The sequence below is a fragment of the Plectropomus leopardus genome, chromosome 1 (genome assembly GCF_026936395.1).
Source record: "Plectropomus leopardus strain MGB_pleo_1.0 chromosome 1, ASM2693639v1, whole genome shotgun sequence".
NCBI lineage: Eukaryota > Metazoa > Chordata > Actinopteri > Perciformes > Serranidae > Plectropomus > Plectropomus leopardus.
The window spans coordinates 7,612,903-7,636,455 of record NC_142176.1 but is presented as its reverse complement, the minus strand read 5'-3'; the positions used below and the strand labels follow the sequence as shown (position 1 = coordinate 7,636,455).

Here is a 23,553-nt window from a genome sequence, read left to right as displayed (position 1 = left end):
CAACAGATGCTGGGAAAGATGGCGCAGCAGCTGGCTGTCTGAGCCTCTTTGAAGCTTCCACTCTCCTCTGCACAGACTGTCAGAAACTATACATGAAACAAAGGAGGCTCAGCTTTCTATCAAGACAGCGAACATGTTTACATGCCGTGCAGCAAATTGATTACTGGGAGATCTTCATGCAGCTGGTCAGTAACTAGATTTGTCCTCTTCTTGCTGTCATAGTTTTGAATGATGATGCTGCAGCTGAGAGACAACAGACTCTCTTGTGATGTCTGAATTTCACAAATTGCATACTGTTCAGATGAGGAAAAGTATTTATTTATAATCATTTATTTCAGTATTTGGATTTTAGTGCGCCTTTGGATTATTTGGATGCGAGGACGAGCAGCAGCTATGAGTAATGGGTTTTCCTTTTCATCCTGCCACTGCTGCGACAGAGATAAGTTCCCCTTTTGATACATCCTCTCTCTTATGAATTCCCCATTAAAACACAGTTAAATATATCAAAATATGTTAACCATGATTCTTTTAAATAGATTTAGGAAATTGGGCTTCTCATTAACATGACGAGCCAACAACAGTTGTATGTAAACACGCTCACTGATGGGCTGACAGGCTTGTCATTAGCAACAGCTTATGGGGGCGATGTCTTTTTGGGTTTTTTTTTTCAGCTGTGGCCAATCATATAACTGAATTGACCCAATTATATTATGACAATCTTATGTCAACACGCAGCTGAAAATAACTCCCTCAAGAAAGACACCTCACTTTTTTTGTTAATCAAAACTATGTACAGTGTTACTTGTTCACAATGTCTTATGAAGACTTCATCAGACCATAATTTCAGATCCATGCAGTCTCATGACACTACAAACATTTTACTTAGAGGAGCTCTAAACCACATTCAAAGCGTATCTTTGATTCAGAGTCTTGGCCGGCATTGTCTGCACACGACTCTCAGAGTGGAAGTGGCTAAAGCCAGTGGCTGCTAGCTAACTGTGTTAACAGCCAGGACAGTGCTAATATTTTAAGTGTCTAACATTTGATTTAAATGTCTAACATTAGTTCTCCTACATGTTCAACTTCAACTTCAACTTCACTTTAATGTCCCCTAAGGGAAATTTGCTTTGCAGCCACGTAAAACAAAACACTGTCAGCCATAAGGAACAGTGACATACATAAATGCAAAAAACATTAAAGGACACTGAAGGTAAAACGTCCCTAAAATCCATCGTCAGATGTCCACAGTGAAAAATGAAACAGCACACGGAGAAGTTTCAGTACTGCTACCTCACTCCTACATGTCATTTAGTCCTTCACACTGGACCTTTGAAAACACACACACACACACACACACACACACACACACACACACACACACACACACATATGCTCAGAGTAACTTACGGCAGTTTTCCTCGTCTGATCCATCCTTACAGTCCGTGTCTCCATCACAGTACCAGTGCTCAGCGATACAGCTGCCGTCTGTACAGCGGAACTCCTTATCTGAACATTTACGCATGTCTGATACAGAAAAAAAAAAATCTCAGGTCACATTTGCAAGAACTTGTGAATAAATCTGTGCTTGCATTATGGTGTTTGTGTTTCTGTGTAGATGTGTGTACCCACCACACTGTTCATCACTGTTGTCCCCACAATCATTGTCACCATCGCAGTGCCAGAGGCTGCGAATACAGTAGCCATTTTGGCAGTGAAACTCGTCCTCCTCGCACTCTCTGGGAGCTGCAGGAGAAAAGGAAACAGAGAGGTTTCAGAGGACAAGTAATGAGGACACAACACAGCAAAGAGCAGATACTGTACAACAGCGTGATAAGAAGAAGATATCCCAGAGCACTGCTGACATTATATCTGCAGCTGCACTGACACCAGGGAAACCGCGGCCTTTTATGTCAGGCTCAGAGCTGGGGAGAAGTAAGTGAGATTTTTCTCTTTGAAAACAGGCTGAAGTCTCCCGAGGCTGCAGGTCTAGAGCTCAAAGACCCACAGAGTGAACACGTGTGACGTTCGATCGGCAGCTACTGCAACTCAGTGAGGAGGAGGTCTGAGGAAAGTCATACTGAGAGTGTGTGCGGCTGTCTTCACGGTCACTGACTAAGCAGAGTGAAAGCATTTGTTATAATAATAACTCTATTTAGACAGCACTTTTCGGAGATGTGTAAAAAGGGCTGTGCAAAAACACATGAAACCAAACCACATGAACGGCTGCATGTATAAAAAAAAAAAAAAAAATTCGCCCCTCAGGAAACATGAAGGCTGTGGTCAGTTTGAATTAATGCCAGTTACAACAACTGCCTTAGTGACAAGCTTCCATAGAAAAACAATTAAAATGTCCGTATAAATAACTCACACCATAATTTAAGCATAATCATCTCCACTCTCCATCTGTATCCTCAGTGCGTTTTGTACTTGTACTTTATCCAAAACAGTGCAAAATACACTGCATCTATTTCAATCTTTGAATCTGTTGACCTCACAAAAAGTCTTTTTTACTATTGTTCAGAAGAAGTTCTTACAGTTCAAGGTGTTCGAGTGCTTCCACTGCAGAGCTTGTCAGACGGTTGAACAGCCTCTCACTCCTCTGAGGAGCTACTGAGTTTGGGGAGTTGCATCTGACAATTTCTATAACTGTCCAAAACCGTCAATCAGACATTCACACGCAGTTTGAGCAGCGATTATCTGGGTGTGTGGATAGGAGAAAGTCGGAATGTTCCTTATCTCTGGAGCTTTATTTTATTTTGTTTTTTTTACACAATTACGTCTGTCTCTTTCTGAGTACAACACTATAAAAGCCTTCCTGGAAAAATTGCTCCAATATGTGCACTGATATTCCCACATATAAATGGGTATCGTATTTCCCCCCTCTCTGTGATAGTCGACTTTTCACCCACTTTCACTGTGATTGGAACGTTAATTCATTCATTCAATCTTTATTCAGTCTCGATTGGATCATTGACGTCGAGAAAACTACGTCACACAAAGCTACAAGTAAAAGTGCACAACAAGAAGAGTAAAAATAATAATAATCTAACCAATTAAAAGCATTGAAAAAAAATGCAGGATCGAGAATAAAAAAACTCAAATTTACTATAATTTGTCAAAGATATGGCTGTCTAAAGAAAGTCTGAAAATATCCAAAATGAAAATTTTCAAATGTCTGTTTTACGATGACGTTTCCCAGCATTAGCTGATTCTCTGTCATTATAATCCTTATAAAGAGAAATATCCAGACGTTGGCTGAATCTGTATACAAGATTTTGGTATCAAAAGTGTTCTGGTTTCAGTTTTTAGTCCGAGTAGTATTAACCAATCATGTTTTAGAAATAGGTAAACTGTACATGTGGAGAGCAAAAGAGGCCGAACGCACTATAGAACATGCAATCTCAGAACCCATCAGCAATTGGCGGCGATTTAGCTTTCTTCTCGCTTTCTTTGAAAATTTGTCTGAAATCACCTGCAGATATCTGTTCATAAAGTTTAGACAAAATGACGGGCACAAGAAGAGGAGGTCTGGGCCCAAATATCCAGTGGCTGCACCAAGATGTTGCTTTCAGAGACTTATTGTCATCAGAGCGATAGCAGCATTATGACTATAAGGACATTAAAACCTGCTCAAAGAAATATGCAAAGGAGGAACACCGTTCTTTGCATGTTTCAGTCCACCATATTTTATATTTATATTTATTTATATATTTTTACACTAAATGTGCGTTTCCATCTATAACCTATAACAGAGACAAGTCCAAATTTTTCGACAAAAGTCATTTTAAATAATTGAAAAGCTGAATAAAAAGGCAGATTCTTAAATCCCCAGTGCCTTTAAATTTTAAACCAGCTGAATTCAGAACTAGTTTAATCCACCAAAGCTGAGCTCCAGCAGGTATTTTTTTAAATTAAATATACTGACTGCTGTAGGTTAGAAAATGCTGTTTCAGTAGATGGCTAACCTTGAGACTGAAGATAAAAGACACATTTGTCATTCCTACCAACAGCCGTGACGGTGCAGTAAGACAAAAGTCACTCCCTCCGGTGAACTTTGAGCACTGTGACATTGACAGTGTTTCTGTTCCAAACCCTTTCATTTATCCAAACAACTCCTCCACATCGCCTCTTTAATCACACCTTCATTGATGAAAGACCGAATGGATTTTCAAAACACCGCCTTACTGTTAGCACCGTAAATCGATGGCAGAACCCAGCCATGCTCGCCCGGGGCCGAGTAAACAGGTTCGTCAAGGAGAACCAATGATGGATGGCCCCTGGCAGGAGGTAATCTATAATTTATCACTGCCGTGTGTGAGTGTCAGACAGCTGAGACAAACAGAGAGAGATAAGGACAGACAGAAACAGAAGGATGCCCACAGAACAGGGAGGCAGGCGGAGAAGAAGATGAAGCTTTTCTTTATCTCGGTGAGATTTTTCATCTTTTCTCAGGTGTGTTGCATCACAGTCTAAGCTGCTGGAGACACACTCCGCTTCTGATACACGACATGACATGAGGCCCCTGAACAGGGCTCCAGACTGATGTTTCACCACTAGTAGCGCTGGTGCTCCCTGCTGAAACATTTAGATGCACCAACAGAAAATGTACGAGCACCGCTTAAATTGACATGCAACACATTCTTAGTCCAAAAAGGTTCATTTAGTCTTCACTAAAACTAATTCTTCTCTTACTGACAGACTAGTAAGGTGTTTTTGTTTGTTTGTTTGTTTTACCTTGACATGTTTTGACTGCCGTTTTCCTACAGTGAGATACTTTTTTCCTTTGGCGATGTGAGGGTCTAAGGGTAGAGGGATGTCGTACACTGTAAAGCACTCTGAGGCAAATCATGTTTTGTGATAATGGGCTATATAAATAAAACTGACTTGACTAGATAATCGGCAATATGACAAATATCAGCCGCATTAATTGGCCAGGCCGTTAATCTGGTGACCCTTACATAAAATCATATCAGACCACTGCAAAAGAGAAAACCACATCGTGGACTGAGAAAAGGCCAAATTCATTCAGTCAAAGAGCAACAAGCACTGACGTTGGATCAGGGAGGCCACTGAGATCCAGAAACGGGCCCTAAGGACAGTAATCCAGGACAAAGGGACATGCATGATGTCCCACACCTGATATGCCGTCTTCAAGAAACTGTCAGACAACAGCGGGCGAGGTGTCAGGTTTGACAGGACGACCAAACCTGTACAAAACAGCTGACAGGACATGTCACAACAACGTCACATGACTCTTCTGAAGAAGACTGCAGAAAGACAGCAGTCGAAACATGTCACAGCAAAAAAAACAAAAACAAAAACACTTCACTGTTCTGTCGATATGAGAAGAATACAACAAGTTCATATATTTCCATCTTATTTCCATTATTGAGAAATGATTAAGTACACAAATCCTTTACTACTTAACTCCGAAGTTTGCTGATGTTCGCTGTTGCTGTAGCTGAGTTTACCAGTGTTTACACCTCAGCACCAATGTGCAAGGGCACAAGAGAGCAAGGAGAGCAGATACAGCGAGGTTTCTCGCTAAGCAACACAAACTAATTCTCGTTCCATCCTGGTGTTTCATACGATATTACAATGATAATTTAAAAAGAAAGTCTCACTAGAGCTGCTAATTGTAAAATCTACTAACACTGTCTCCAAAAATGGTTGCAAAATGTAACTAAATGGTGAGACTGAACTTGGGTCGCCTGTGTGTTTATGTGAGCCCGAGTGAATAAAACTTGTCGACCTCTGTGGTTGGTGGCTATTTCTGCATGAACTTTGTAACCTAGCATGCTTTAAAGATGCTTTGACTCTGTATACATTGTTTTTCATATAATGAGTAAATTAAAAAAGAACAACAAAAGTAAAACAGTGATTCTATTTTCGAAAAGAAGCCAACATTTAAAATGTCGTCCTTGTTACGTTTAGACAGCAGTGCAACTAATATTTAATTTTGAGGTTGAACGCAATATCTTCAGCACTAAAAAATATCCCCTAATTTTTTTTTTTTTTTTTTTTTTTTTTTTACAAAGGCACAAAAAATGATCAAACATTAATAAGAATTCTGTTATTAGAGTTGTGACCACGCTTTATACTGAGGAGGACAGCTGCTCACTGCTCTCTGAACAAGTAATGGTAATGTAATTATGTACTATTTAATTTTTGTACTGCAGTCGTTTTTTTTCTAAATCTGGCAACATACGTGTACTGACACGTTGCACCTTTGATAAGCAAATATCGTCCAATATATCAGCCCGGACAATTTCTCACTCCACCTTTGACAGCTAAGCCTCAGCTGACCTCACACACACATCGACCTCCCTTCAGCCAGAACACCCTCAGCTCCCCCAAAAAGAAAAGGATCTGAAAGCACAAAAGCCCACTGCTGGGTCCAAATGAAAATTTAATTTTAGGCGAATTATCGACAAACACACTCATTTAATCTATTGTTCGACTTGTAAGAAAATAATTGATCCCCCCCCTCACTCTGTCTCTCCCATGCTCTCTCTCCCCTTCCATCAGCGAGGTAAACAAAGCAAGGTCGGAGGTCAACAAGCCCTCAAGACGCTCATCATTCACACAGCATCCAAACGTCAAAGGTCAGAGGTCGCTGAGAGTCATTACCAGGCTCTCTGCATGTGTGTGTGCTGAGATGGTGTTGTGTCTTTAAAACTTGAAGAATTCAGAATATTTCATGTTCAAACACACACACACACATCCACAGCGGGACACACCTCACTCTCCGTGTTTGTCTGAAATCTTGACAACTACTTCAGCTCCAGCCGAGCGTGGAGGATTGTCTCCCCGTCTCTAAATAATGAAATAAAACCTACTGCATCGCAGGGAGAAACAAAATATATTGGGAGGTGAAAGACAGACCAGGGTGAAAAAAATGAAGGGAAAGAAATAAGCATGAAATAATAAGTAGTTTGGGGAACAGGGGAGGGAGGGAAATTTACTGGGCATGAAGATGAAAAATTCATAGGCGGCTCGTAGCAGACAGACCCCCCATCAGGAAGTGATTCAGTGTCTGGCTGCTGTTACAGTATTTGGGTCAACAGAAGAGGAGGAGAAAGATGATAGATGAAGAAGAAAAATCATTCAGGAGAGATGGAGCTGACACGTACCTGCTGTACACACAAACCACACGAGGGAGAATACAAGAGTAACTGTGGAAAACAATGGGTGTCACGACTGGGGTTTATTTTCTGTTAGAGAGTTGTTTGAAGTGCATGAAGCTGTCTCTAAACAAAGCTTCAACTTTTTTCCATTTACCTGTGTCAGGCACATGGAAATTGCCTCCTTCCCTTTGGTACAGATTCCACTATAAATGCTGAACAATCTCGGTGATTGAAAGTATTCATCTTCTAGTTTTAAGCCTTTGAAATCTGAGCAAACTGGCTTGATGTCTTTCAAAAACATGGGGAAGAGGCAATGAACAACGAACAGAAAAAAAGGGCCTAAAATTAGCAAGAAATTAGTACGAGAAATAAGTACAAAAAACAGTTACAACTAAAAATCATAATTAAAACCAAATAATTTAAAAAATAAAAATAAAAAACCCCAAGGAAATTACTTTGAAACTTTGAAAAACTTTTTTTTTTAAAAACACAATTATGTCTGTAATTAACTTAATTATACACATAGTTTTTTTCCCAACAAATTTTTCCTTTCTTTTCTGAAATATAAATTTCTAAATCTACTAATTTCTTGCAATTTGTGGAACATTTCTTAGCAATCAAAACAGGGAGGAAGGGCGTCGGGCCCGAAATGTCAGTGTGTAATCAGAGTGCTGTCCTATTTTGACTGCTTTGATATCCATTTTGAGGATTCAGCACCCACTTTCAACAAGTTCTATTGTGAGTGAGCGCGTTGCATTTGATTTTTACTGGAACATTTCTTATCAAGTTGCTCATTGCCCTTTTCCCATGTTTTAGAAAAAAATCAAACCAATGTGCTCAGGATTCAAAGGGTTAAATATATGTGAAAGAAGTCTGAAAGCAGAACAAGAAAAGTGATGTTGCTGCAGGTTTAAAAGGGTTAAAGCAAATGAGCACTGCGGCTTGGATGGCAACATCAGTCCGACAGCGTGGTCCAGAGTGAATCATCCGTACCTGATTTAGGATTATGTCATTCAATAAGAATATTCGACTTTTCAGTCCTTCATTTTTCAGTGTAGAGTTTGGATGGAGCTCGGCGGGACATTTAGCCAACAAGCCAAATTAGCACTCTAAGCTAAAGCGTGTTGATAATACCAAACTACTTAACAGATAATTACTAAAGTTAAAATGTCCCAATGAGTTAAACACCATGATGGTGGCTGACAGTCCTTTACACACACGTTTTTTTTCTATTAGTGGAAGATGTAGAGAGGAATAATGAGTCGGTTTTGATCTCTAGATAACAGTTAGTCAGTAAAAGGACACTGGCTGACTCTCTCTGCCATGTGTTGTCTCAATCAAGAACACGTCACTCCCTGTAACTATTCCTGTCCCCGCACAGAGTTAAGTGTGATTAAACTGAATCACCAAACCGACACTGACAGTGTGATGGAAAGAGTGGCGCGCGGCGAACATCCACACGGATCAGATGGCACACACGGAGCCTTCTGAGTCATTATGGGTAAATAAATACAGAGACTAAAAGTGTATGATGTGTTCACAGGATCTGACCACTAATTCCACCGAGACTAATGGAGCAACACGCACACATTTAAGACCTCTGCTCTGATGGGGAACCTCTCATTAGTCACGTTTTCATTCAATTGTTAAGCAAATGCAAAGCAAACTTTTGAAATGTCGCAAAAAAGAAGAAGTGCAAATTAGGCACGTTTCCAGCAGCTAAACTCAGCTATGCAAAGTGAAGAATTTTAAGAAATTGGCGGTTTACGCACGGCTGTAATCTGCTAGTAAACATAGCAGAGGAAGTCGAGGTTGTGAACCGGAAACAAAAATGTGGCCATCAAACCCATGAGGTCTTCAAGAATTTGTTTCAATTGGAAAAGTTTTTATTGATCTTTCATGCAATCTTTCAAGTCTTTCAAGGCAGCCCTCTAGTTGTAATTCGGAGATAGAGTCGGAGATATTGTTACTCTCTGACAGCTATGATATCTTTCCCTTTGTCAAAAGTGAAAGACAGAGGCGTCACTATAATGCTGGCAAAATGGCTCATCGCTCCCGTATCGGCAGTAAAGTAATCAATTCAGCTGATTTAAAAAGCAGCTACAGTATACCGTAGCGTGTTTTGCAACTGGTTTCACTTGATAATTAAGGGCACTAATTGTGTAACAATTGTGTAATTTGCTACAAAAAGTAGCAAATTAAAACTATGTTGTGTTGATTTGCAGCAAAAATTGTGTCTGGGGTGATGACGTGATGGATTTTTTCTCAATGTGTTGAAAAATGAACATGTGCATCCAATATGCAGCGTTAAGTTTTGAAACAGGCCGCTGAAGAAGTACAGAACAGAAAAAAGTTTCCAAAACTGTCATCACTGTCAAACTGAAAATGGCCCACACAAAGATAGAAATACAGGTGCGTGCACACGCACACGCACACGCACACACACACACACACACACACACACACACACACACACACACACACTCGCACACAAACCCACCAGGCAGCAGTGCATACATACATAAATACAACTGCAGAAATAGAAACTCTCCTTACTTCACCCACTGGAGGCCACATTGTGGCTGGCACAGCTGAGGGGTATTTTGGGTTGAACAAACACATACACATGCACAAGCACATGCATGCACGCACGCACACACACACACACACACACACACACACACACACACTGATACCTCCACAAATCAAAAGAAGAACAAGATAAACTGAGGGCAAAGGTCAGAAAGTGTCTCATGTGGTGACTGTGGGAGTGTTGACCTCTCGCCAAAGTGTGTGTGTGTGTGTGTGTGTGTGTGTGTGTGTGTGTGTGTGAGAGAGAGACAGCCAGGCAACTCCTTCAGACTCCAAACACACCAACACACCTCATTGCACATGGCTGCCTCAAACATCTGTCCACTTTTATAATAACTCATCCCCCTGAGCCCGTCAGAGCAGGTCGAGAGTGTGTGTGTGTGTGTATGTGTGTGAGAGAGAGAGAGAGAGAGACGGCACATATTAGTGTTACTGCCACTGTATTTGTTTGTATTGACAAGAGAGACAGGCGGTTTACTTACGGCAGTCCTGTTCGTCGGAGTCGTCCTCGCAGTCGTTGTCTCCGTCACACACCCAGGAGCGGCGGATACATTTGCCGTTGTCGCAGTGGAAGTCCAGCGGCGAGCAGGTGGGAAGCACTGCAAACAAACAAGGCAAGACAACAACTCTGTCAGCAGGAAACAAACAAACAGACAGACAAACTGGGAGGCTGAAAGGAGAGAACAGGAGAGTGTGCACTTGTTTTAAAGGGCTCACTGCAGTGGGCTTTTCTTTCAGTATTTTAGGTTTTGTTGTTGTACATTTTTTGTTGTTTTTTCTTACCTGCTGGTTTCATTGCAATTTATATGGTATAGTACATGAAAGTGTTGTCACAATACTGGAAATCCTAACTCCCATACCAAACCTTGAAAAATAGTATTGGAAACCATTAAAACAGTTTCAAGTAATGTTGAATTGCACAGTTATCATGTGATATATAACAGACAGAGTGATGTGAGATCGGCTTTAACGGCTGGATTTTATCAGCTTCCAAATTTTAGTCTGAAAGTTTTTCTTTATTTTGGCATGAACATAAAAGTGAAAGTGGTTACATATCAGCCCTACTGCACTAATGGAAAAAGTCTGATTACTGTAAGATTGTAAAAACTGAACTTGAGTGTTTTTACTGGTTTTTTATGGACGACGTGTGCTTCTTTTAATCATGTTGCGTTTCCCCATTGAATGTTTCCTCTCCTAAAGTTACGGCTCCTGTGAGTTCTAAATCTGATTGTCAAATGAGCTTTTATTCGCCTGCTTTACAAAAACACTCCAGTTATTTTAGGTATCAATAAAAAAAACAATACTTTTGTTTTTTTATACCTTACCATGAGAAATTTAAACATGTTTTTCTACAAAATCGTTTTATTTTACAATAGCAACAAAAGCGCTTTATGCAAAATGTTGTCTAAATAATAAATATGTAATAAATAATGTCTAAATACAAGCAGCCGAACAAAAACTTGACCACAGCGAAATACAATCTAAAATTGGTAAAATGATCTCAGTATACTGTGAATAAACAAGATTATCTGTTTAAACACTTGTTTTTACAAGACATTTCAGTAAGTACGGTAAAAACTTTGGGTTGCAGTGCCAAGACCTACTGTCCACATTAACACGCCTATTAGTTCCAGATGCAAAATAATAGCTTTTGGCTGAATCTGGCTTCATTTTTTGGAATGTCAATATCTGCCCCTTTGCATTGCTGTCTGTGATTATATACAAAATAACTATGCTGGCGACTTAAATCTGTACACTCTGGGAAGTTCTGATAAGCATTTTTTTCTTAAACTTTATTTTGATGTTATATCAACAAAACTATAAATCTTTTGGGCTACTTTCAGACAGGGTTAATCAAAAAAGTAATTATTTGATAGTAAAAAGTAAATTTTAGTTGAAGACGTTAAATAGTTAAATACAGTACACTAAAAGTAAGTAATACTTGATCAGATATGATGTCAGTGATGAAGCTTTTATCACTCCTGTATGACAGCTGGCTGCAGTGAAGGTCAGAGTTTGACAGTTTAAATGGAGGAGGGTTTATTCCCGGTCTGGTCTCAGCTCATCCAGAGCCTGGGCCTGATCCGGACCCACACGGTCTCCTCTCTGCCACCTTCTTACCCTGAGACCCAGAGAGCAGCACTGAGCTCAGCTCAGCGCATTCCTCCTTAACTTCATATCCGCTCTAAGTGCAGCTACTCGCTATCTAAGCAGAGCCCGAATGACTGGCCCTTTGTCATCCGCAGACAGAGCTAATTTAATTACAGGCCAGAGAGGGATGGAGGGGAGGAGGAGGAGGAGGAGGAGGAGGAGGAGGGAGGAGAAGGGAGGAGAAGGAGCTGCAACTACTCACAGTGGACTCTCACCCGCCTGTCAATACCAGATATGAAATATTGACCGAGCAACGCAGACTTTATGAAAAATTTATGACGTCACGCGGCGAGTTAACCAGCGAGGCAGACAGGCAGACGAGTCAGGGCTCAGTGAGTGAATTAAGCATGTGTGAGTGTGTGTGTGTGTGAGTGTGTGTGTCAGGGTGTGGCTCTGCTCTCCAGGGGAAGTAAAGCCCCACTGACCCACATACCCCTGCATGGATATCACATGAGATGGAGACAGAGAGAGAGAGAGAGAGAGAGAGAGAGAGAGAGAGACAGAGTGGGACAGAGAGAGACAGAGAGAGAGACAGAGAGGGACAAAGAAGGACAGAGAGAGAGAGAGAGACAGAGAGGGACAAAGAAGGACAGAGAGAGAGAGAGAGACAGAGAGAGAGGGACAGAAAGAGAGCGGGACAGAGAGAGAGAGAGAGAGAGAGAGAGAGAGAGAGAGAGAGAGAGAGAGAGAGAGAGAGACCTCTGCAAACACAACTATCTCGCTTACCTCTGACTCTCTTCACCTCCTGATGAACTCTCTTTGTGTCTTTCATACACATCGCTGGTTGGTCTCAATTTGCATATATGATGCATTTCTGGAAACACTTATCTAAATCATATATCATTTATTTCTTTCCTTCCTGGCAGCACTTGGTTTCACTTCAATTTCATTTGGTGTGAAAATCAACTGACAGAGATGTGAAATGTGTTTGAGATCACTCGTTCCACATTACAAAGAGAAAACTGATTATTTTTGTCACATTTCAATAACTTTCTCACTTTCCCAGGAGCATTCAAAGATGCTCGAAACATCTGATGATTTAGAGTCTGCAGCCAAACATCCCAAAATCGACCACTTTGAAGCAAGACACAACGTTTGAGCATCTTTTTTATTATGCTCAGATTTGATGTTACAATAATACACGGTCACTCTTTTTTTTTTTTTTTTTTAAATCCATCATTTTCAAAAAGCTGTTTTGCATTTAGTGGAGCTAAAATGATTGACACTAATGACAAAAACTTAAATAGATAAATAAAAAGAGTAATTTAAATATACCAACTTTCAGCAATGGAAAACTGTATTTTTAAGTCATCTTTTTTGACTATTTTCTGGTATTTTAGAGATAAAACAATGAATCGATTAATCAAGAAAACAATCGGCAGACTAAAAAGATTATGAAAATCATCCTTAGTTGCAGCCCTAGAGTTAAGAATACATTTTCATTTTCATTTTGACAAGAATAATCCAAAATTAAGTTGTAAAATTATTAGAAATTCACATAAAACATCCCAACTATTGGCATTTTACTACCAGTAGTTTAAAATCCCAGTGAAACAGAGGCTAGAGCATCTTTAGCTTCTACATTGTGGCGTACATCCACGTGAAACAGAATATTTGTACTATTACAAGTGAGATCAGAAAATGAAATCCTTTGTATTAAATTGGACAGCTAAAAAGTGTGCAGGCAAGTTAAGCACAATAAGAAACTAAAGTGAACAGCTGGCTTCATGAACACATCCCTCGCCATTAGATCAGGAGGACGACAGAGAGATGAATGAATTAGATCCCTGCCGCACTGTTTTGAAAATGAAAACAAAGGTTTTGACCACTGAGACCTATCAACATATCTCCTCCTATCTCTCCCTGTATTTCTCTGCTGGCTACTAAAATCCAAAAACAGTGAAGTGAGGTTTTTATTTGACTGATGTGGCCAAAGATGCTCTACAAAACAATTTCTGGTGTGGCCAGCTAGTCGCCCGAAGTCTCATTTGATTAAATTAACTTCTTTAAACATCGACGAGTGCAGGATGAGTCATCAACAATTTGAAACTGTTTCAAAGGAAAGGAAAACTCTGATGTAAAAGTACTCTGATACAGATTTTTCTTTGACATATGTTTGGCATTTATCAAGAGATAAGATTAGCAACTAATACAGGGATATTGGACTAAAACTGGGGAAATGTACTTTTCATCTCACTGGGTCTTTGACCCTAACAGCTCCCTCTCAGGCGACATGATGCACTTTCAGAAGACAAAGCTTTGCTTGAATGAAATCATTTTTGAGTTCAGTATTTGCAGAGCTGCTCGTTAAGATAGAACTTAACGGGAAGTGAAATTCGCAGCGATCCATTAGTGAAACATCCAGAGAGAGTCCTGCCGCCTGCACGCCGACCACAAGCCGCTCTTTGTCAAACTGAAGCAGTGTGATGCTTTTTGGAAGCATCTCTGACCGCGCATCAGCAGATTTATGGCCTCCACCAACGAGAGGAGAAAAACACAGCTTCTCTTCATTTCAATAAATAATTCAGCTTATCAGAAGAGGAAGAGAGCGCGGTGTTGACTCACACACACTCACGCATACAAACACACGCAAACATAAGCAAACCGTCGCAGCAGCTCAGGCTAAATAAACACACACCGGTCCACGGTGCGGAATTGTTTAGGCACATAAATTGGGCGAGATGCAAATTGTATGCAAATAAATACTCCACTCCTTCTCTTACTGACACACAAACACACACACACAAACAAGGACACAGTAGGTGGGGCCTGTATCGCACTATCAGGTGGATCAGCAGGGAGCATGCTGGGAAGGTTGATGAGGTCTCTGGGCGCTTTGATCTCTCTTATCGCACAGATTCTGCTCAGCTCAGCGCTGCTTCTCTTGCTGCCACTGCATTCCTCCGAGGCTCACACACACACACACACACACACACTTAATTGACACACTCACAATGGCCTTCTCAACATCAACCTTATCAACATTATGTTGTTCGTTGCATTCCAGGAACTATTTTTTCCCTCCACCTGTCTCATTCCTACATTTCTCAGAATGTTTTTTCAGCTCAAAAGAAAAAGAGGGAGTCTCTGTGTGCTCCCTGCGCTTAAGTTGCCAACAATATTGATGATGTAGATATTTTCCCAGTTAAGAAAAAAGTAAGAGTGCTGACTGAATTATGCCACAGCGAAACCGCATCAAGGACGGTGTTAGATTTCACAGGCTGCTGACGACAGACGCGCAACGCATTGCATTCTGGTCCATTTGCCGCTCCTGTGGTGCTTGATTAATTATGTAATATTGTCACATCCTCTTGAGCATATTCATATAATGGTGGCAGATGATAGTAATGCATCCAACTTTTGGAAATTTGCTTAAAATTTGCTTGAGTATTACATTACATTGTTTGACTAGTTTGTTCACAACCAAGAATGATCATTCAAGGTCTCTCTCTCTCACAGACACACGCACACACACACACACGCACACACGCACACACACACACACACACACACACACACACACACACACACACACACACACACACACACACTGACCTTCACCAATGTGCTTTTCTCATTTGAGCTACAGAATTCTCACTTGCATTCCACAGGTCATTCCCAAACACACACACACACTGAAGGCCTGTCTGTACTGACCGTAACACCGCTCATTCACAGCCTTCAGTGAATGCCGAGTTAATTTTGTGTGTCAGTTTTAGAGTTTACCCAAATTATGAAAAAAAAAAATCAACTTTATTTAACCTTGTATTTAACCTTTAATTGTTTTGTCTTTTAAGTGGTATGTAGCCAAACTAACATTGTTTCTTTAAGTTGCTTTAAGACCATCATAAAAGGTTTGTGTGTATTTGTGTGTGTGTAGCTGTGTTTTTATGTCAAGCATGGAGCCAAATAATGCAAAAATGGACACAGATGTCCACATTAACATAAATGTTTCCAGTGGACATCAAAGTAACTCAGAGGTAAACCCACCTGTTTTGGACTGAAAGAGAAAACCTTTTTTCTTTAAAAATGTCCCTGTTAAATGTGCAGACTTCTCTGTCCTGCTGTCAGATTTTTGCCTCGACCCCTATACAATGAGCTGATGCAATATGGGTTGTAGAGGAGGGTGATGTGGCCAAAATCTTCCACCATGGTGTATTCAGTTAGATATCAGGGTAACTGTATATATCCAGATACAGTATCTGGACCTTTTTATCATTCTGTGTCCCCTCTCAGAGGTTTTTGTGGGTCTGTGAATGGAGTATGAAAATCTTCATGAGTTCAGTTTTTCCTCAGCACAAGTTTGTTGAGTTTGAGTCACGGGGCGGATAAATGATCAGTTGAACCTACTGAAGTTTATTAAATCCAATTGATGGACGAGAGGTGCAGCTCTTTCAGAGGTGAGTGAAAGCAAATTTTTTGAATGGTTACAAACATTTTTCTGCTCTGTCTGTGCCCAGAGTGCGCTCTGCGCTCCAAGTGTGGAGCAATGAACAACTGAATTGTATGCATATACTCCAACAGTGCTCCTAATGAATGGTCCTGCTCTAAAAATAAAGCAAATGTTGTTTTCCACAAATAAATTAATCTGTGCAAAATCTAAATCTAAATCCTTTCTAAACAAGGTCATCTTGCATCAAGAACAAATAAAAAATAAGAATAAATGTGTGTGTGCATGAGTGTTTTTATTATCACTTTCAAAATAATCATGTTTTTTTCCTCTTTAATTCACAACTGAAAATAATGAGCCAATGTCAATTTTGCATGCTTACTGAATCTAGAAGAATGTGCATGTCTGACTTGCATACGCTGGTGTGTGTGTGTGTGTGTGTGTGTGTGTGTGTGTGTGTGTGTGTGTGAGAGAGAGAGAGAGCATGTGTGTGTGTGTGTGTGTGTGTGTGTGTGTGAGCGTGAGCGCGCGTGTGTGTGTGTGTTCCACGTCTTTAGGAAGATGTATGTGTGCGTCTTTAAGTGGCCTTGAGCAGCAGAGTTAATGTCCTCCCCTTTACTGTAGAGCAGCTGAATCAAGTGGCTCTAATGGGACCAATATATCTGCCTAAACACCGCTTATCACACCGGCTCAACGGATGGGAGGATGGACACATGAGAGAGAGAGAGAGAGAGAGAGAGAGAGAGAGAGAGAGAGAGAGAGAGAGAGAGAGGGGACACTCTGTCTGACTGAAAAACAGATGTGGACTCCAGAGAGCCATACAAGAGGCTGCGAGTCTAACGAGAATATTTCATCGGAGGAGCTTTAATAAAGGTTTTCTCTTTCAGTCCAGAACAGGTCGGTTCACCTCCAGATTACTGTCGTCTCCACTGGAAACATTTATTCACGCTGGTGATCTGTGTCTAGTTTTATTATTTTGCAGCCATTACACACAGACAAACACACACCTGCTGAGATGGAAAAACATGTCTCACAAATAAATGTAAAAAAAAAAAAACCTTGGAAGTGAAAAGCAGAAACTCCTAAAATCAATAACTTAAGTGCAAAAATACCAGATATGCTCTTGCTGAACGACGAGTGTGTTTTCTCTATGAGAGATTATTTTTGAGCATAACTTGTTGGGGAGTTGAAACATTTTCCTTTTTTCCTCTTTAAAATTCTTGCTAAGAACCCCTAACCCAGAGGAAACCACTTGGTGTGCTGCCACATCAGAATGATGTTTTTCTTGTATTAAGCTCTAACTTAAGTCTTATTGTTTTTCACATGAAGTCTGAAGGAATAAGAAGTTGCTGAAGGTCACTGTGAGCTCTATGTGCTGCCTTTCAGATCATGACTTCATTCCCAGGAGCAGGATGTGGGATAAACAAACTCTAGATATAGACAGAATTAAGAAGTTTAAGAGTGCAAACAGGTATTTCAAAATATAGAGAATACGCAGAGATAGACTGAAAACTGACAATGTTTTCTCTTCTACCTCTGCATTGGCAGGTAGAGCAGGTATTCAGTCTGAGAAGCAGAGATATCCCTCTTACATGCCTGCGTCTCATGAGTGTTTGGCATGTATGTAAACGTTCCTGTCCAACCAAATACCATTCTCAAAGTCTGCACAGCAAGTCAATTTGGACTAAGCCCACACCTAAAATTATAAATGCAATAATACAATATAATGAAGTGTGCATTTCCTACTTTGAAAAACAAACAAGTTTTATACTTATTGATAAATTGGTATTTTGGGGTAATATAGTCTATTTGGAGATTGTTACAGCAATCCCCAGATTCAGACTTAGATGTACTAAGTTCTAGGGGTGTAAATTAATAGTTTCATCACGATACGATACTATATTGATACTTTGGACAACGATACTATATTTGACGATTTTACAAAGTCTACCACCATACGATTTCGTTTAGCATAAGCCCATGGCGTTTTACATTGCAGAAATTAGCTTAGTGGCTAGCAGACTGTTCTTCTACTCATAACTTAACCAATTTACTATTATTTATGCTTTGACTTACTCACCGCTGGTTTAAGTCCGGTCACTTTTCAAATTGAAACACCTTGCACAGACTCAGGATCATCTTTAACTTGACAACACTGTATTGTTAAGTACACGGTTAAAATCTAATTTCTCTCATATCTATTTCGTTTATGATTAAATTAAGGTATTAATTATTCATTTGTAGGCTATAAGTAGTAAGATCCATATGTTTTTTCACTAAATCTTCTATGTGTAACTGGATTTATTTTTACTTATCTGTATGACTATCAAGATTGGTTGCTTTTGGGGGGTTTTTTGACTGAAAAACGGCCAAAAATCTACTTCGCCGTGGCTGGACTGCAGACTGCAGCCCAACAAAGTGCCATGGTAGGATCACTAAATCAAAAAAAAAGGACCACAAAATCAAGGAAAAATGACCAAATAAGCACAATCTCATGGGGTCTACAGTATCAGCTGGCAGGACACTGCTTTTGAAACGCTTAACAGACGCTCTGGGTTGGATATACAGCCACATGGAGGATGGAGGAAATCTGCGCTGCGATGTTTACACTTTGCATTGATGTTATGTAGTCATTGCACATTTAATCGATATATATCCATGCAGATCGATGGATCGTTACACCCAGAGTTTAATTTTTGTTTCTGTCAAGTTTGACTTAAGTCTGTTTCATGATGGCTTAGTTTGGTTGAAAAAAACAGAAAAAAAGAGAGAAAACTTGAATTCAGAAGTTGTACAGTTGCATTTTTCTGTAACCAAGGAAAATAGGTGTATGAATATTACCGTTAGTGGTACATTTTTGACATTTTCTGAGTTTATTGTTTATTCATTAGACTGAAAATCCTTATTTTTATTTAATCATCAAATGTCCCTGGGTTGAAATGGGCCTACAGGCAGAGTGGGCCAAAGCTAAGCAAATAGGGAGAATAATTCCTGAAGTGTTTCTCATTCCTTCCCTTATTTTATACCTCTGACACTCTGCAACCAAATTATTCATATTCTTGCACGTAAAGAGATTCTCCTCTTAAGCTCCAAAAAATTTGTCTGCCTTTGGTCTTTGGTTTCCACATTTCTATCCTCCCTTCTCTTGGGCTTCCCCAGAATGTTGCTGTCTCCTTTATTTCTTTCTCTGCTTTCCAATTTTAGAAAAACAAAGCCGGCAACAACGAAGATCTAAATATAAAGGGTCTGTTCAATGTGGTTCAGGAAAGCAGACAATATGCATCCCTAATGTAGTTTCCTATCATAACACTGTAAAACAACTCTGTACAGTATATTCTGATATTCTGAAATGCCTTATGTTTCAGAATTTGAAAGTATCTCACTTGTCCTGCCCAAACACCATTCTCAAACTAATCCCCTCTGTTCCTCTCATCCCTCTCAGTCTCTCCAGCGCGGCTCGCTCTTTATTTGCCTCTCATAGTCGGTCTCGACAGAGGCGGCTTATCTGATTCTAGGCAGCTCTGGTCGGTAGCCAGCGCATATTTCAGTCCGTCAGAGCGGCGTGGCGCTGCCAGCAGAGTTTTTCTTGGCAATGTGTCCGGCGGTGGCCTGTGTGATGGGCCCTCTCCGTCCTCCTCCACCTCCACAGGAAAAAGACCGCCTGCCTCAGTCACAGCCACTCAGACAACACATTCATAAACCCATCGAAAACTCACTGAAGAATACTGTTTACTAGCTTTCTGCGTCTGACATCAGTCTCTATCACCTCATTACAAAGTGTTTATCCTAGTCTGGTGTATCAAACTCAACACCTGTGACCAAAGACTGTTCATTCAGCATTTTCCTCTTCATCACTGTCTGTTTTGTCACAACATAAGTAGTCACAGTAGGTCAAAGTGGATCATATTTCCCTCTGAAATGTAGAGGGGTTTAAGTGCAAATACATCAAAACTGTGGTTAAGTACAGTACTCGTGCTGAATGAACTGCAGACATCATCACAAGACATTTTACTGTCCATCAAGGCAGATTAATGCAGAAACATTTGCTTGTTGCCATGACAAATCTCTGCTGAGTGCTTGACACCACGGAGAAACGCTCAAGTGCTGTCATCCATTCAGCCCACACATTTTCCTTCTTAAGAGGCTGAATGACAGAAAATACTCGGCGCAACGTGGCCTAATGATGACATTCTAAGACTATTACGATTATCTGCTCACCAGCTGAATGAAGTTATAATTTCTCTAATGTCACCCTGCCTGTCTCCTTTGGACACTCACCTGCGGTAATTCATCCTTTTACATAGATTATACTTACACTACTGAATGTTTATTGGCCAAGGATAATTAGTTTTGCACTTATAAAACAGGATAAGAGGATATTCGTCAACAAGAGGGCTTGAAAAAGACCAAATGGAAACTGTTTCAAAAGAAGCGACAAGGCAACCTTGAGACAGACTGTGAGAAAGACTGGAGAAAATGCCTGAAATATCCTTTAGGGAAACTCACACAGAGCAAATAAACTCATAAATCTGCCATCATTACTGGAATTATTACAGAGAAGAGTGGACATATAAAGTCACCTTGGTATCCCGAATAGGCTGCTATGTCCTTCCAGTCAGCAGAGCTACTGTTAAAAAAGTCTGTCCCAACAGTGGGACTAGAGGAAAGGGGACTGAGGGCTATCTCTATGTATCAGAATCACCAAAATCAGCATTCTCATGTGATTATTATGGATATTCATATAAAATTATCTGATTATCTGTCAAGCTGTTGTCACAATATCTCACTCTGGATCAAAGCGACCTTCACTGAATCACGAGACACAAAAAATTGACTGTGTGTCGGTGCGGCTTTGATTTTAGATAATAGGGCAGTTTGAGAAGAGTTCAGGCGGGTAGTAAACATGCACACGCACATGCACTCGACTGGCACACAAAAACAGATTCAAACAAAGTAAACAGCTGCGGTCGTCTGTCTGGTTATGTGACATTAGATGAATGCACCTGTCTACTTCAGACCTCAGCAACGTCGACAGTTAACGTGCGCTCTCATTGTGAGTGATACAATCAACAAGTCACTAAAGTTCATTCATTCAATATAAAACTGAAAAATCGGGTTAACTATAAAGAAGCAATTTAAATGTAAAACATCAGCAAAAATGAAATCATACTGAGGTGATTTCCTTGTTAAGCTGCCAATTTCATGTGTTTTTCTCATTAACAATAGTTCCACCTGGCAGGAGCTAAATTGTTTTTGCCTTTTTAAAAGGTGCTGTCATGTCTGGGGCTGCAGCTAATAAATCAATCAATCTTCATTTTCAATTAGTTCTGTAATTATTTAGCCTATAAAATGTCAAACAAAATGACAAGTACCATACCACAAGTTCTCGGAGCCCGAGGTGATGTCTGCAAGTTGTTTATTTTGTCTGGCTGTCAAGAAATCTAAATCGAGCATTGTTGTTACGTGATTATAAATTACAGTGATAAAGAAATGAAGAAAAGCATTACTAGAGGAAAAGTGCTTGACACAGTCATCCCCAGAGCGGTTAGTGGGTGATTGATTTTTACAGGGAAAACACATCATCTCTGGCTGCAACTTGTAAATCATACCGCTTTATCCATTTTTGTTGCCTCTGCCTCGCAAAAATGCAGCAGCTAGAGAGACGTCAGAAGATGGTAATGAAAATGACAAAGTTGTTTAAGTCATATATCCACCTCAGTCCTGATCGATGTAAAACGGTTTGCTATGTCATATTGTAAAATTCCTCCCAGCAAAAGTGAAAGCCAACACCAGATTAAGTCTCGTATGGTGTTTTGCCTTTCCATTTTGACATTTTTCTTTCATAAAGCCCTGACCTCACCTGGTTATACGTGATGACTGAGAGGGATTACTTCTGTATCAGTATAAACACTGAATTTAATAAAATTGTGCATGGTATATCTTTAAGATCTTATTGATTTTTTTAATATAACAAATCCGAGCAACATTGATTCTGGTGACCCTGGCAGCACGGTTTTATTTAATCATTTATTTTTTTTAAACAAAAATACAGTCCTCTTCCGTAAAATTGTCAGGAAGATCTGAAAGTATGAAAAAATTTGATACCACCCAAGTCTAATGAGCCATTATCATTTGTTATCATTGCTATTACAGTTCTTTAGATGAGGCAAACTGCACCTGCCAGTAGGCCAGAAGGTGCATATCAAATGCTGTTAAGTTTCACACTTTCTCTTGTTAGGTTCAGGCGCCAAAATGACGTGGTTAGGCCTAGAGGAAAGATGTGTTTGCTTGAACCAGATCTTTTCCTTACGTGGACTTTGTCGCTCTCTATACGAAATCACCTGACTTCCTCGCTTGCTCATGTCATAATAATAATGGCCAGATGACAATGCCACTTAATGATTAACATAAATATCTGTGCTCCCTATAACAGCTGATAACGGCCATTTAATGGGCTGACAATACTTGAAGCGGGAGCTCCACAACCAACATCTGGGGCTAAAAAATGAAGCCAATGCAAAAATTACAAAAATAATGCAGTTCATCAAATGGCCACTTGGGGCTGACTACAGAAGCGAGTCAATCCACAAAGACCCCAATGTTAAAATGCCAAAATCTGCAGCAGAAATAGACATGTTTACAGCCTGGTACATAAAAGTTGTGTCTATAGCCGACTTCAAGATTCATGACAGTTTTACGAGGGGTGAATTTCTATATAACTCACCTGTTCACATTTTATTAAGGCTTACAGTTAGGCATATTTAAGGGTGGGGTTACCTGAGTGATAGGCTGTCTGCTGGGCGAGCACAGCCTCTGAATCGTATCCACCCCTCGCTCCTCCACAGCTCCACCATCCCATCCAAATATCTTCACTTTTGGCTCCAAGAAACCAAGATGGCAACAGCCAAAAATGCCAGACTCAAGGCATCAAAACCACAGTCCACAAATCAATGGGAGGCTTAATGTTAACTACATCCGTTATTTTACACACTCTATCCATGACATAGTTCCTTCACTAAAGAAAACTAACAAGTTTTATTTTTCAACTATAAATGTCCAATTCATTTACTTGTCAAAAGTAACCTATTTTAAGGGATTGAGATTGATTTACAAGACAAAGACAATTTACGAGGTATATAATAGGACATTACTCTTGCCGAGCAAAGAGCCAAAAGTGTCAGTTTCTGAAAATAATAAAAAATCACTTCCAACCAACTAATGTCCTCCACCCTTTTTCTTTTTTCACATTAAAGGGTAAAACAGACATTTTTTTTTTAAATATCGGGAAATCTG

At 40.0% G+C, this 23,553-nt stretch overlaps 1 protein-coding gene across 3 annotated transcripts in view; it reads right to left on the bottom strand.

The window, feature by feature from the left end:
- The window catches only part of lrp4 (low density lipoprotein receptor-related protein 4), a 152,304-nt gene that overhangs the window by 50,520 nt on the left and 78,231 nt on the right, over window positions 1-23,553 (bottom strand). For all 3 annotated transcript variants that reach the window (XM_042490760.2, XM_088069824.1, XM_088069852.1), the window contains exons 3-5: window positions 10,202-10,318; window positions 1,630-1,743; window positions 1,408-1,524 (exon numbers count right to left, since the gene is read on the bottom strand). In XM_042490760.2, coding sequence (XP_042346694.1) covers window positions 1,408-1,524; window positions 1,630-1,743; window positions 10,202-10,318 — 348 coding nt within the window. The remainder of the gene's footprint in view (window positions 1-1,407; window positions 1,525-1,629; window positions 1,744-10,201; window positions 10,319-23,553) is intronic.